The sequence below is a fragment of the Sarcophilus harrisii genome, chromosome 3 (assembly GCF_902635505.1).
Source record: "Sarcophilus harrisii chromosome 3, mSarHar1.11, whole genome shotgun sequence".
In the NCBI taxonomy this organism is placed as follows: domain Eukaryota; kingdom Metazoa; phylum Chordata; class Mammalia; order Dasyuromorphia; family Dasyuridae; genus Sarcophilus; species Sarcophilus harrisii.
The window spans coordinates 356,918,890-356,933,087 of record NC_045428.1 but is presented as its reverse complement, the minus strand read 5'-3'; the positions used below and the strand labels follow the sequence as shown (position 1 = coordinate 356,933,087).

General features: G+C 35.9%; 1 protein-coding gene across 6 annotated transcripts in view; it reads right to left on the bottom strand.

Annotated features, from left to right (window-relative positions):
• Positions 1 to 1,038: 1,038 nt before the first annotated feature.
• The window catches only part of LYPD6B (LY6/PLAUR domain containing 6B), a 220,211-nt gene continuing 207,051 nt past the window's right edge, over positions 1,039 to 14,198 (bottom strand). For all 6 annotated transcript variants that reach the window (XM_031960055.1, XM_031960052.1, XM_031960051.1 and 3 more), the window contains 4 exons: positions 12,564 to 12,716; positions 9,649 to 9,747; positions 5,964 to 6,091; positions 1,039 to 1,832 (listed from right to left, as the gene is read on the bottom strand). In XM_031960055.1, coding sequence (XP_031815915.1) covers positions 1,668 to 1,832; positions 5,964 to 6,091; positions 9,649 to 9,747; positions 12,564 to 12,678 — 507 coding nt within the window. In that variant the 5' untranslated portion in view covers positions 12,679 to 12,716 and the 3' untranslated portion in view covers positions 1,039 to 1,667. The remainder of the gene's footprint in view (positions 1,833 to 5,963; positions 6,092 to 9,648; positions 9,748 to 12,563; positions 12,717 to 14,198) is intronic.

Here is a 14,198-nt window from a genome sequence, read left to right as displayed (position 1 = left end):
CATTAGGATGTACAGTTCTTAAGGTCTGGAGTCTGTTTTATTTTTGTGTTTATATCTCCATTGCTTACCACAATGCTTGGAATACAGTAGATAGTCAATACATGTTTGCTCAGTAATTAATTTTTTAAACCGGGGTTGGCGAACTATTTCCTGATAGACAAATCCAGTTTCTCTGCAGCTCACAAGTTCAGTTTTTTGAAAAATCAAGGGAAAGATTTATTTTAAATTCTTATTTAGAGATAGGGGGAAGCCTATTTTTGTACAGCTCAGAAGCTTGGTTTTCTTTTAAAAATGGAAAGAAAATTAAATTCTTATTTCAGGAGAGCAGATATCTCTGCAAAAATCCACAAGCTGTACAAAAATAGGTGAGGTAGTTTGTTCACCCTATGCTCTAAACCACAGGGCATTTTTTAAATGGTTCCAGCTCAATAGAGTAAAGTTCAACTACCCAATCAGCTGGCACTGCAGGCATTAACAGAGACTACTTAGAGGTCATACCTCCCGCACATCCTAAATGATAGTAAAGCAAATAATTTTCTGAACATGGAGAGAAGATGCTCACTTGGAGTTCTGAGAAGAGATTACTGTAGAAAGCTGACAAAGAAATGAGAGAAAAAGTTCTAATAGACTTCCATTAGAGGAAGCTCTTTGGATTCTGTGACATACTCCTTACAAGGGAGAAGGAACTTCTCATCATACTTTGTTGGTGGTATCTTGAAGGTTTTTTTAAGTTTCTCTTTTCATGAGTTTCTTTATCAAGAGTCTACTTTTGACTTGTCAAGTCAAATAGTTCCTCTAAACTTAGCACTCCAAAATAAGTGTATGTATACATTAGAAATTTTTTAAATACTCACACTCTAAAAACCCACAGTCTTACAAGGAGGTTCTTTAAGAGATTATTTTCAAAGAACTGTATAATTGATATGAAAATCTATCTATATCAAGAAATCCCTCTCTGTAGAAACCACCATGATATAACTTTTAGATTTTTGGAATATGACATCACATAAGTGACAAAAAAATACACACACACTAAAATTACATAATTTAAAAGCTTTTATTTTTCCCACATTCAGTGACCAAACCAGAATGGTTAAACTGGAACACTTTCCTAAAGCTGTTTTCCTTTTTCCTTACTGTTCTTCTTTGATGAGAATATCGATTTCTCACCTGAGAAAATGGGATACTTTTAAGAACTGAATTTTTAGCACGTTGAAATGGTTGAAAGAGTCTGATTCAGCAACCTCATTGGAGTGAAGGAAGATCAGGTCTTATTGCAAAGGGCCTGGCCCAGAGGATTTTTTCTTCTGCCTCTGCTCCTTTTACCATTTTAAAAGCATCAGAGAACCCATTAGAGTCCTCTATATTAAATAGTGCAGCCAGCAGCGGTAAGGAAAATGATAGATTAATGGCCTCCAAGTCTTGCCTTCTGGTTCTCCATCCTTGTCTCATTCCTAGCTTCTCTATACTGCAGATCCTTTCATGGGGCACTTTAGCTTAGCAAACAATTGGCTCCATACACCACACACTTCTGTGTTGTGGTCTAAAATGTGCTTATGGAATTCTTCATGATGTGCAAAGTTCATTTTCAATCAGAAAGTTCATTGCTCACAGTTTCAAGTTTGAGCTTGGAGGAAATGTCTCTAATTCTCTTGTGAACAATGGCATCATAATAATTGAACTGTGAAAACACAAGCAAGCACTGGTAAACTGAACGTCCAAGTGATAGTGCCTGATGACTTCCGAGCCTGTATGACAGCAAACACTGCATTTGTGTGATTCGTGGGGACTTCCACATTGCAAATCATTCCTTCACAGCATGATCTGCATTCCTGTGAATGAAGATTCAGAGGGGAGGGAAAGGAAGTGTCAAGAAAAGAGTCAACAAATAGAAAAGAAAAAGAGGAGGAGAAGGAAGAAGAGAAAGAGGAAGAGGAGGAGAAAACAGGGAGGAATAAAAAAAAAAGAGAAAAACAAAAGTAAATTTTAAAAGGCTGTTATTAGGTGATTTTTATCCCCCCAGAAAACACAAAATTAAACTATCCAACCTGTTAATCAATCAAGTCCTATTCTCTTCCTGCTGTCATTATTTTATATCATATCACTGATTTATCAGCATCTGAATGGAACCTGAGCAAGGGAGAGATGGGAACAGACTATCCAGGAAACAAGTATCCTAATAGTCAAGTGAACTGGCAAGATAAGAGCTTGAAATCAATATTATCTCTTGATTTGTGGAGATTAAACTTGTTAGCAAAGATAAGAATCATTGTCATTCCCAGCACCTATAGGTTAGCACTATTGCTTAGATGATTAGTATGGTTATAGATGTGGAGATGGAAGTCTAAAAGCTAATTTAATTCCTTCATTTTGGATTGAGTTGTATCCCACTCTCCATGACTCAATTTAGAGTTTTCTAGGCAAAAATACTGGAATGGTTTGCCATTTCCTTCTTCAGATCATTTTATAAATAAGGAACTAAGGTAAATAGTATTAAGTGGCTTGCCTAAGGCCACACAGCTTTAAGTATGTCTGAAGCTGAATTTAAATCATGATGGAGAAGAAAACTAAAACTCAGAGAATGCAATTGACTTGCCTAATGTCACAAAGCCAGGGCTTCTTAAACGTTTTCCACTCACCTGAGATGCCTAAGAAATTTTTTGTGAATCCATAGGTATATGAAATAGGTATATAAATCAAACATTTACTGATAATAAATCACAATTTTGCGACCCCACAGTTATGAGAGGTGGCAAAACACAATTTAAGAATCTGGGACATAAATTAAAGTCCAGGACTGATATCCAAGTCTTCTGATTCCACAACTAGTAGTCCCCTTGTCACTGCCCTGGTGTTATTAAGGGATCTATGCTATACCTTATGCTATGTAATTATTTTTTTTTTATCACTAACTTGAACAAAGCCATAGATGGTGTCTTTTTCAGATCTGCAGATGACACAAAACTTATAGACATAGCTAACACAATAGATAATAGAGTCAGGATTTCACAAGATTTCAAAGTGTTAGGATAGTGGGCTGAATCTTCTAAGCTGAGATTTAATAGGAAGTTGGTTTAAAAGATAAACTTTTAAAAGCTAAACAGTGGAAAGGATTGATTAGATATGCATTGGAAAGGACTTCACAGGGTACACAGTCCAACCTCTGCCTACCTGAGAAACCCCTTTTCAGTATTCTGACAAGATTCAAAGAGCGGATCAGTTGAAGGAACTGAGGATGCTATTAGGAGAGAATCATGTTAACTATCTTCAAGTAACAGGAAGGCCATTGTTTAGATGGGGGACAGGACTTGATCTTTGTGGCCCCAGAATTCTGTTCTGAAAAATATCTGGAGGCGTTAGTAGACTGCAAGTTCAAAGTAAGTTAACAATGTGATTTTATAGCTAAAAAGTAAATATGATCTTGAGCTAATTAAAACATCCTAATGACCAGAGGGTGAGAAGCCATTGCCCTACTGTCCTGTTCCTTAGGCAGGTTACATGTTATGTCCCATTCCCATTGGCCACATTTTAGGAAGGACATTGGAAAATGGGAGAGCAACCAAAGGAGCAAAAGCGAAATAGTGAAAGGTCCTGAGATCAGGACTTAGGATAATGAGGTAAAGGAACTTAGGATGCTAATTCGGTAGAAGATTTATGGATATCATAAAAGCCATTTTCAAGGAACTGTAGTGCCACCTTTTGGGAGAAGGGGTTGACTGGTTGTTCCTTGCCCTACTGAGCAGAAATAGAGGCAATGAATGGAAGTTGGAAAGAGATGGATTTTGACTCAATGTAAGGAGAAAAAAGTTCCTAACAATTAGTGATATCTCAAGGGGAAATGGTCTCTCTTGGGTTCTCTCCTTACTGGAGGTTTTCAATAAAGCTAGAAGACTACTTGTCACGGATTCTTGGTTAGGTAAGGACTGGATAAGATGGCCTCTGAGGTCCTTTCTAGTTTAGATTCTCTAACATTTCTTTTCTTGATTTCCTAAAAGCAAGTCTGCTTTCAACTGCACTATTGGTCCTCTCCATTGTCTCTAAATTTAAAGTACGAAGAACCAAAAAAATGCCAAATATATTTTAAAATTTCCCTCTTCCCCAAGCTTCCTTGGGGAATATCCTTTCATTTCTCTATGCATATATGGAACACTGGTCACAGAATGTTTGTGCACTTCAAAGACCTGAGAAATTAATTTCCTCATTTTTACAGATGAAAAACAGACTCAGCAAGGACAAAAGATTACCTGAGATCACAAAGCTAATTAATGACAAAGCCAGAAGTGGAGCTCAGATTTCCTGATTCCAAAATTAGTAGCTTGGTGTTCTGGTTTTATAACACAATTATAACTTTTCTAAAGAGCTCGATGAGAAAGGTATAAATTTACCCCTCACATATTTAACCCATAAATAAAAAACAGGTTAGCCATCTAGGCACATCTATAAGATGCCTACAGTGAAGTACTTCAGATTTAACAATTCCTTTTGACATCTTTTTGTATTAATATCTTTCACAGAACCAAGCTAAACAAGGTTTTTTCTGGCAAAAACAAAACAAAACCCAAAATATCATAATAGATATCCTGTCTTCTCGACTTTGTTTTTTAAATAAGTTCATTCAACAATTGTCAGCCAAGCCCTGCTTGTAGTGGCTAGAAACTGGAAAATGAATGGATGCCCATCAATTGGAGTAAATTATGGTATATGAATGTTAGGGAATATTATTGTTCTGTAAGAAATGACCAGCAGGATTAATACAGAGAGACCTGGAGAGACTTACATGAACTGATGCTAAGTGAAATGAGCAGAACCAGGAGATCATTATATACCTCAACAACAATACTGTATGAGGATGTATTCTGATGGAAGTGGATTTCTTTGACAAAGAGAAGATCTAACTCAGTTTCAACTGATCAGGGATGGACAGAAGCTACTACACCCAAAGAAAGAACACTGGGAAATGAATGTAAACTGTTTGCATTTTTATTTTTCTTTCTGGGTTATTTTTACCTTCTGAATCCAATTCTTCCTGTGCAACAAGAGAACTGTTAGGTTCTGCACACATATATTGTATCTAGGATATACTGTGACATATTTAACATGTATAGGACTGCTTGCCATCTGGGGGAGGGGGTGAAGGGAGGGAGGAGAAAAGTCAGAACAGAAGTGAGTGCAAGGGATAATGTTGTAAAAAAATTAATAAAAAAAACAATTGTCAGCCAAGAATAGATTTCCAGAACTGGAATTTATAATATAATTCTACAAATGAGTGATTTAAGAATCACTGTTAGACTATAAGAGTAGTCTTCCAACAATTATCCCGGAACTTTTGAGTCACAGGTATGAAACCAAATTGTAGAAATTGTTTTTTCTCTATCAACATGAAATGTGAAAGAGAAGCTTCATCTCATCACTAGTTCTACTTTTCATTCAAGTGTCTCAAACACATTTTCTTCCAAATGATAAATGTGTTTAAACATATCACCTGCTCCCACATTTCTTACTATTGAATAGAAATTGCATGAATGCCTATTATAAATAATAATAGCTAACATTTATATGGTGTTTTAAAGTTTACAAAGCACTTTATAAATATCCCATTGATCTTCACAATAACCTATTATTACTCAGTTTATAGATGAGAAAATTGATCCTGAAGGAGGTTAAATTAACTAATCTTTGGTCACAGAGCTAGTAAGTATCTGAGGCAGCATTTGAATTCGGGTCTTCCTGACACTAGTTCCAATAACTCTATGCATTAGGTCAAGTACCCTTAATGTAAAGAAACATCTGAATGGCCAGAGCTAAATTTAGCAATATTGCTATATTGCTTTTGTCTCTCCTTCCCCTCTCGACCTCGATTCCTTCTTCTCTCCCTCCCTATTTCTCTCCTTTCATCCCTTTCTCTCTCTCATTAACATGCACACACACACACACACACACACACACACACACACACTTCTTACTGTTTGTCCTCCTTGGTGGTGGTGACAGCCAACAAAATGACATTCACTCTTTGAAGCACATTTTTTGGTGATAGATGTACTCCTTCCATGGCTGGTGAAGTGATGAACTGTTAAACAGTACTGTGTATCTAAACAGAAAGACCAATACAAATTCATGAGGAGAGAGACAGAGCAAGAGATAGAAGAAAGAAATAGAGATAAGAGCAAGAGAAAGAAAAGGAGAAGAGAAATGGAAAGAAGGAAATGGAGAAGAGAGGAGGAGAAGAAGGAAAAAAGGAGGAGAGGAAAGAAGAAAAGGAGGAGAAATAGACACAGAGAGAAAGACAAAGAGACAGAGACAGAGCCCTTAAGTGGAAAAACATCCAATAAAAAAATTTGACTTTCAATGTACTGAATTTAGATTGACTAACATTTTGGATAAAACAAAACAACAGCTTGGCTTCTTGTTAGCAGGAAAGAAATGCAATCACCTCAAATTGTGTAACAATATGATATCATTATTTGAGCAGTCCATTCAGTACATGTTTATTCTAATTTTCCTATATTATTCCTTTCAATGGTTTTTTATTTTCCTTCTTCTCAGGCTGTTCTTCTCTCTTCCTGCTTTTCTACTCATACTTGACTTTGATTTAACTGGCTTTAGATTGACTAACATTTTGGATAAAACAAAACAACAGCCTGGCTTCTTGCTAGCAAGATAGAAATGCAATCACTTTAAATTGTATACCAATATAATATCATTATTTAATCAGTCCATTCATTATATGTTTATTCTAATTTTCCTGTATTATTCTTTTGATCATACTCCTTCAATGGATTTTTCTTTTTCTTCCTCTCAGACAGCTCTTATTTCTCTCTCCCCATTTTTCTTTCCATATTTATTTACTTTGTTTTAGATTTTTTTCTACCCAGAATCCTCCTTTCAGATGTGAGCTTTCACTCTTTCAGAGGCTCTCTCTTTTAAAGCATTCTCTAGGGCACACATGATACTTCCTCCAGCTAGAGATACCAAGAGGGCAGAAATAGAACCAATGGATGAATATCACTGCAACATGTCTAGATATGCCTTATTTTTGAAGGGATCAAAATAAAGTTCAAATGTATCTAAGATTTTTTTAAATCACTATTTCCAAAGGGAGATCAACCTAATGAAACAACTAAACATTTCCTCATATACAAAAAAATGCTTGAAAACTGGTAATAATGCATGCTTATAAAAAATGATATGCATGCTGAAGCCAGCTAATAATTCGTAGTCAAAGTTGACTTACATGAAACAATAAATATTCACATCCTGTTACATTCAATTCCTTATTACCAAAATATAAAAACTAAAAAAGTGCTCAAATGTAATCATTACTGTATAAGATATAGTAATGACAAAGATAAATAGCTAAGGAACTATTTTTAGTAAATATAAAAGAAAAGCAAGAAATTATATCATTAATGATAAGTTTAGATTATTAGTATCATTGGAGCCTGGGTGAATATACAGTTACTCAATTTTTCCATCCACATCAATTCCATAAACACCCAAGTTTCACATTAACATTACCAACCAAAAATGAAAGCCAGTTTCTCTTTTAAAAAACGCACACACACACACACAACAGAGGAGAACGTGTTGAATGGAAAATGCCATTTTAAAATTTCGAAATAGCAAAAAACATCTCAATTTAAAATGGCTTCACTTAATATATGACAAAATGTATTAAAAATTTGCATATCAAGCAAGAAGTAATTTCTGAATCAACACCCCAAAGGTGAAAAAAGTCAATGAGGAAAGTGAATTTGAAGATAGACATTCATGTCCCTTCTTTCCTACTTCCCTAAAGCATGTTCAAGGTTAAGAGAGGAAACCTAAAATGCATTGCTCAAAAAATGACATTCATCCATGGCATGGATCAGAAAGGATTAAGGAAAATGATTAAAGGAATAAAATAGCAGTGGAAATCTTTGTTTCAAAGTTGGTTGAAATATAAATAAAACTTTCGGTATACTACAGACTATATTTAAGGTCTTCCTTGCCCTTATTGATTCTTTTGTGATGGCTAAGTAGGTCATCTTTTACCTCAATTCTTACTTAACTTTAACTACTGAATAGGTATTGCCTCAGAGACCTGGAAAAGACTTTGGCTTAAAAAGGCCAAGGTCTGCTAGTGTATCCTGGGCCATTGCCAGTCATCCTGAACTATGTCTTGCCACCAGACTCAGATGACTCTGGAAGAGAGAGAGTGAGACCTATGACTTCGCACAGCTCCACCTCTCTTAAATCCAATTCACTTGCAAGTCAAGACATCTCTCTCCTGATGTCATCGGTCCTCTTTGAGAACAAAGGATGAATAACAACAAAGAAAAATGGGGTCACTGGCTTCAAAACAAGATGTCATAATAAATCAATATAGAATTTTAAAACTGATTCAAGATAAAATATTGTTAGCATAACCAACTTTTTTTTTTTTCCCATTTCACTGGTACTTGAGCTACAATCTGTGGCAGGAGTAGTATTTTTCAGGGCTCTGCCATGTATGCCAGACAAGCTTTTCCTAAAATCTTATCCATCCTGATAGGTTGGATACCAGAAAGTCAGTGTACAAGGAATCTTTCCCTAGGCGTCTGACAACCAGTCATTATAAACAACACAGTGGCAGAAAAGCTGTGACTGGCAGAACCAATGATGTCTGCTTGTTAGCTATACTTACCTTGCTCTGAATAAAATTTACTTGCTATAGCTAAGTAAATTTCCTTTTGTAAATATAACTTTTCTGAATGGAAATGCTATTTGTGAAACCAGAAGGAAGTAGGCTTTGAGGTGCTGAAGCCAATAAAGGAAAAAAAAAAATTCTTAATTCCTTGAATACATTTTGCCACATTCCCTAGTTTTGGAAGCCCCAAAACAATTAATTAATCCTGTATTCTATGCATTTTAATCATAAAATTCTATTCCTAAGAAATTAGAAGTAATGACAAAGCTTGCTCAAGAAGCTCTCTTGGCTCTTTATTGCCTCTAGGATAAAACAAAAACTCCTCTGTTTGGTATAAAATCCTTACTATCTGGCTTTAGTCTCTCTTTTCAGGATTATCTCATACTTTTGTTATTGTCCTTTAGTCTTTTTTTGGACATTTCCAATTCTTTGTGACCCCATTTGATATTTTCTTGGCAAAGAATATGAAGTGGTTTGCTACTTCCTTCTCCATTTTACAGATGAGGAAACTAAGGCAAACAGACTTAAGTGACTTGGCCAGGATCATACAACTAATATATGTCTTAAACTCTTTGAGATCAGGTCTTCCTGATTCCAGGTCTGACATTCTATGCATTGTGCCACCTTACTGCCCTAAATGGTAGAGAAATCCTTATAATTTACTTAGGTAGTAGACATGTCTGGTATGGTAGAGTCAGAACCAAAATATATGATATAGGTTATCAGTTTTGTATGTGTTTTTCTCTAACACGTACTCCTTAGTAAATATCTTTATTAAGGACACTAGCTGGAAACTGGGCCTAAGCCAGTTGGCAAGATCACAGGACACATTGTTCTAGTATGTCATACTTAGAGAACATCTATCAGTCTGTTGGTATGCTAATCCCATTACGCTCAAAGTCTATACCATGGATGAGTCAAGAAAAATCTAAGTGAAATGAGATCATCAAAGGGTATCTTCCAAAATCCAGCACACTTACTTTGTGGACACCATTTATCTTCTGCCCATCTGTTACAGTTATAATTATCCCCGGCATTTTCACAGGTAAAACATTTGAAGCTGTTTGGAAACGGTGTGGCTTTAAAGAGATTTGAAGAGTTAGATGTGGCTGAGAAAAAGAAAATATCTCAAGCATTAGACAGATAGGAGGTTTCATTAGTTCAACATTAATCCCTTAATAAATGGACATTAAGAAACAAGACTGGCATCTCTTGCTATGAACTAACAGACCTATTTTCACTATTTGTTATTAAGAATTAAAGTGACTAGTACTCCAAACCACTTATGAAAATCAGGCTTATTGTTTTATATTCATAATAATATTTTGTAGCTAAGTTTCATAGTACATGATCTGACTAAATTCATATATTTTGACAAGATCTCATCCTAGCTGCTCTTATATATGCATTTAAAATAAAATAATTCTACTTATTTGTGCTTATAGTAATGGAATTACACTTTGGCTAGGAATTTTATATGCTGCATTCTGTAACAGAGAGGCAGCATGGAAGAGTAAATAAATCACAAATCTTGTGGTCAGAAACACTTGGGTTCAAGTCCTGAATCTGACATAAGACAACAACTCAACAAGCATTTATTAAGTGATTACTACGGACTAAGTGCCAGGCTGTGTGACTATGGCCCATTTACTTAATTTCCCTATGTTCATAAAAGTCTCTACATCTATAAATTGCAGGCAAGTTGCTGATCTCCTCTTCCTTTGGAGGTAGTTTCTCACACATTAAATGGAGACTATAATGTGGTACAATCAAGCTTTGACATTTCTACAACAGGCTAAACTTTAGGGTTGTTTTTAAAAAAACTTTCTTAATTAAAGATAAAAAGAAAAATTTTTACTCAGAGTTAGTGAGAAACTTGAATCAGAATGGCTAGCAGTCAAGAATCAGAGGCCCAAAATTCTACTTTGTTGGCTTCCAGGTTTGAGGAATTTAATACCAATGTATAAGATACTGGATTAAATACTCAGTCCCTTCTTTTGCATACTGAAGAAATGAGAGATTTAAGCATATTTCTATCTTATCTTAAACAACTAATAATAAGCCAGCATTTATATGGTGCTTTAAAATTCACAAAATGCTTTATAAATATTATCTCCTTTGATCTTCACAACAACCATGGAAGGCAGGTGTTATTACCATTATCACCATTTTGCAGATAAGAAAATTGAGGTAAATTAAGATTAAATGATTTGTCCAGGGTCACATAGCTAGTAAATATCTACAAGGAGATTTAAAATCAAGACTTTCTTACTCCAGGTCCAGCATAAAGAATAGGAAGCATTAGCAAAGAACTGAAAAAGAAAAAGACATAAAAACAGGCCCCAGTCCCCAAATCTTTGGATCCTTGGATGATAGCTACAGAACTAGAAAGAAGTTCAGAGCTCATCAAAGCCAATCTCCTCCTTTTATGGATAAGAAAACTGAAGCTCTGGGAGTTAACAACTTGTCTAAAATCACACAAATAATATCAGAGGTGGGATTTGAACTCTAGTCCTCTGAATCCAGAGGCACTGCTCTTTCTACCAGTCAGCTCTTTCTTCCATAAAAGAAGACAGTTTTCTAGGTTAAAAAAAATTTTTGACCAAGTGTTGAAGGTCAAAGCTCAGAGGACAAAAAAAATAAAAACATCATATATAGATACATTTTTAGCTTTGCTTAGATTTAAAAATATGTCCAGCTTAATTTGTGAAAAATCTAATATTGTGAGAACCTGTACTTTTGAGTATTTTGTGGCTTTTCCATCCTAGAATAAGCCTTTAGGGGAAAAGCTATACTTTGACATTGCTTTATATAATTAAGCTCCCAGGACACTGGAGTTATCACATTTTAAATTGGTCATTAATAATACTCCTGCTTTTATGTGTAGAGATGTGCACTTGCTGTCTCCCATGTCCTTAAGAAAAGAAATCAAAGTTAGGACAAAGCAAAAGGGTACAAAGCATTCAGGCAGGAGATCAGGCAGCTCTCATTGGTCCCCCATGATGAAGAGGTTGTTTAGAATTCTCTTTTTCAATAAATACAACACCATGGATATGGATTTAAAGACTAAATTGCTCCATTCCAGTTCTGTCTTCTCCAATAGAACCCGAGTTCACAGCCCAGCTGTAATCGGATTTTGGTGTTTAAAGAAGCCAAAAGAAAGCATTCTGTTTAGTGAGCCATAATAAGACAAAATGCTTAATGATTGGATAAGGAAAACTGCACACAGGGATGCACACACACACACACACACACAAAACTACTATTTCCCCCAGAACAAGCTCCATAACGAGTTGTCATTTACTTATTTGGAAGCTGAATATTAATGGTGCTCTCTGTATCTATTGCTGGTGATGATTTGCTACAATATTAATGCAGATGTAGAAAATATAACCCTCCAAAATTCCCAAGTAGTTTTTCATTTTCAAAAATGCTAATCTGGCCATTTGGGGAAATTAGTATGATATCAATTATGCAGAAACTTTTGCAAGCTAGGATTTTTTTCCTTGCTCTCTCTCACTCCTATACTTTATGAACCTCTATGTAAGACACTTCTGCAATGCAGAGGTCAATAAGAGCCCTGAAATATTTCTCATTTAAACCATGGAGAAAAAGGAGAATGAAAGAATGGGTTTTAAAGGGCAATGCTTAAATAGACTTGAAAATGAACAAGAAAGGGACTCCAAGACAACCAAAGCACTCCAAAGTGCTAAGAAATTTAGACAATATCTTTTGTTCTTGTGGGTGCAAACCATAGAAGATGACGAATGCCTGTCTTAGTCTGTGCAGGACCCAAATATCCCCAGATGAAGACAGATTTGTGATCTGCTCAAACAGATGTTAAAAGGGATTCCCTGACAAGGCAGAAGCATCTGGATGGCAACCAGCTACTTACGATCAAGAGGAGGTCTCACGCTGTAGAAGTTGATGTTTTTGGCCAAAGCCCAGTTTTCAGAGAAGATGAAGATCTGAAGACAAGCTACAGCTAAACCAGGACCGAGGGGCAACATGCTGCCTTGATTCACTGAAAAACCCCAACTTCATAAACCTAGAAAGGAAAAAGAGAGTCTTATCAAATGGAGAATGCAAAAGGGAAATGGCAGAGCTACATTAAGTCTGTTTTACAGCCCATTTATTCAGAAGTATCAAATTTTTTTTTTCTTGCTAGAACCTAGGAAGATGCTGTGATCCATCTTGATCTGAGGAAAGCTAAGCAGTTACTGCCTTCTACTGGTGAGACTCAGATACCAGACTAATCCCTTGTTTTCTGTACGGTGTACAATGGACTCTTTTGTTCGCAAAGAAAAGCTAGTAGGTACATGCATGAAAAGACAGCACTGACCAAAGACATCATGCTTAATTACTGAGAAACTCATCAGCCCATTAGGTTGAACATAACGCTAAGCCCTTCCCAGTCTCCTCAGCTGCTGATGCTTTCCCCTCAAAATGACCTTGAATCTATTTTATGCCTACTTATACCTGTATGTGTCATCTTCACCTGTCTATTTGGCCACAAGCTCTTTGAGGGTAAGGGATATCTTTGTATTTAGCCTCAGATACTTACTGCTTGTGTGCCTCTGGGTAAGTCACTTACCATTTTTGCCTCAGTTCCTCATTTGTAAAATGAACTGAAGAAGAAAAGGGCAAACCAGTATCTTTACCAGGAAAATCCAATGGAGTCATAAAGAAATGGATATGACTAAAATGACTCAAAAAAACCCAACACCAACAATTCCTAGCATCTGACATATAATTGATGCTTAATAAATACTTGATACAAATGGCAGTGAGATTTAAGAGATGGAAGTGTGAGGATTAGTGTCAACAGTTAGGAGAAGGGGCTAAAATGTAAGTGATAGGGCAGCAAAGAAAAATAGCAAGTTATTTCACAATTTTTCCCAAGGGCTAACATTGCTCCAAACATCAGAAGGGAAAACTAACATCCTCATTGACGTCTCAAGGAATACCCAAACCATCTCTTCTCCCTCCCTCAACCTCCTTCCTGTTGAAAGAAGGGTCCAAAGGAAAAGAGAGACCCTAGTTCCATTCTCTCCATTAACTTGCTTGGGAGAGCCTATGTTGATACATTTCTAAGTTTAGTGTAAGGAAGTCCAAGCCTGGGTTGATATATGTGGATTGTAAGGAAATCCAAGCTTCACTGCACACGAGACTCAATCATTCTACCTTGTTAAAAGAAGTGGGAGTAAGGAAACGCTAGATGAAGAGAGTATTCCAAGTTAAACTTAGAAAAGCACCATTTCCTAGGGCTGAGATATCCAAGGGTTAACTTGAACATCGCTGAGAGGCTGAAAGTGATTTCTTAGGAGTTGAAGTAAAAAATCATGATTTCAAATCCCAGCACAACACATCAGATAGCATCCATATCTCAAGCCATTCAATTTCTTGGAAAATTATAAAGTTTATTTTTTTTGGCTTTGAAACTTGAATTCATTGTATCCTTTTAAAAATAACACACTGGACATAATAGAGGTTTGTGTTTTAACACAGCAAAAATTTTATTACTTTTCTT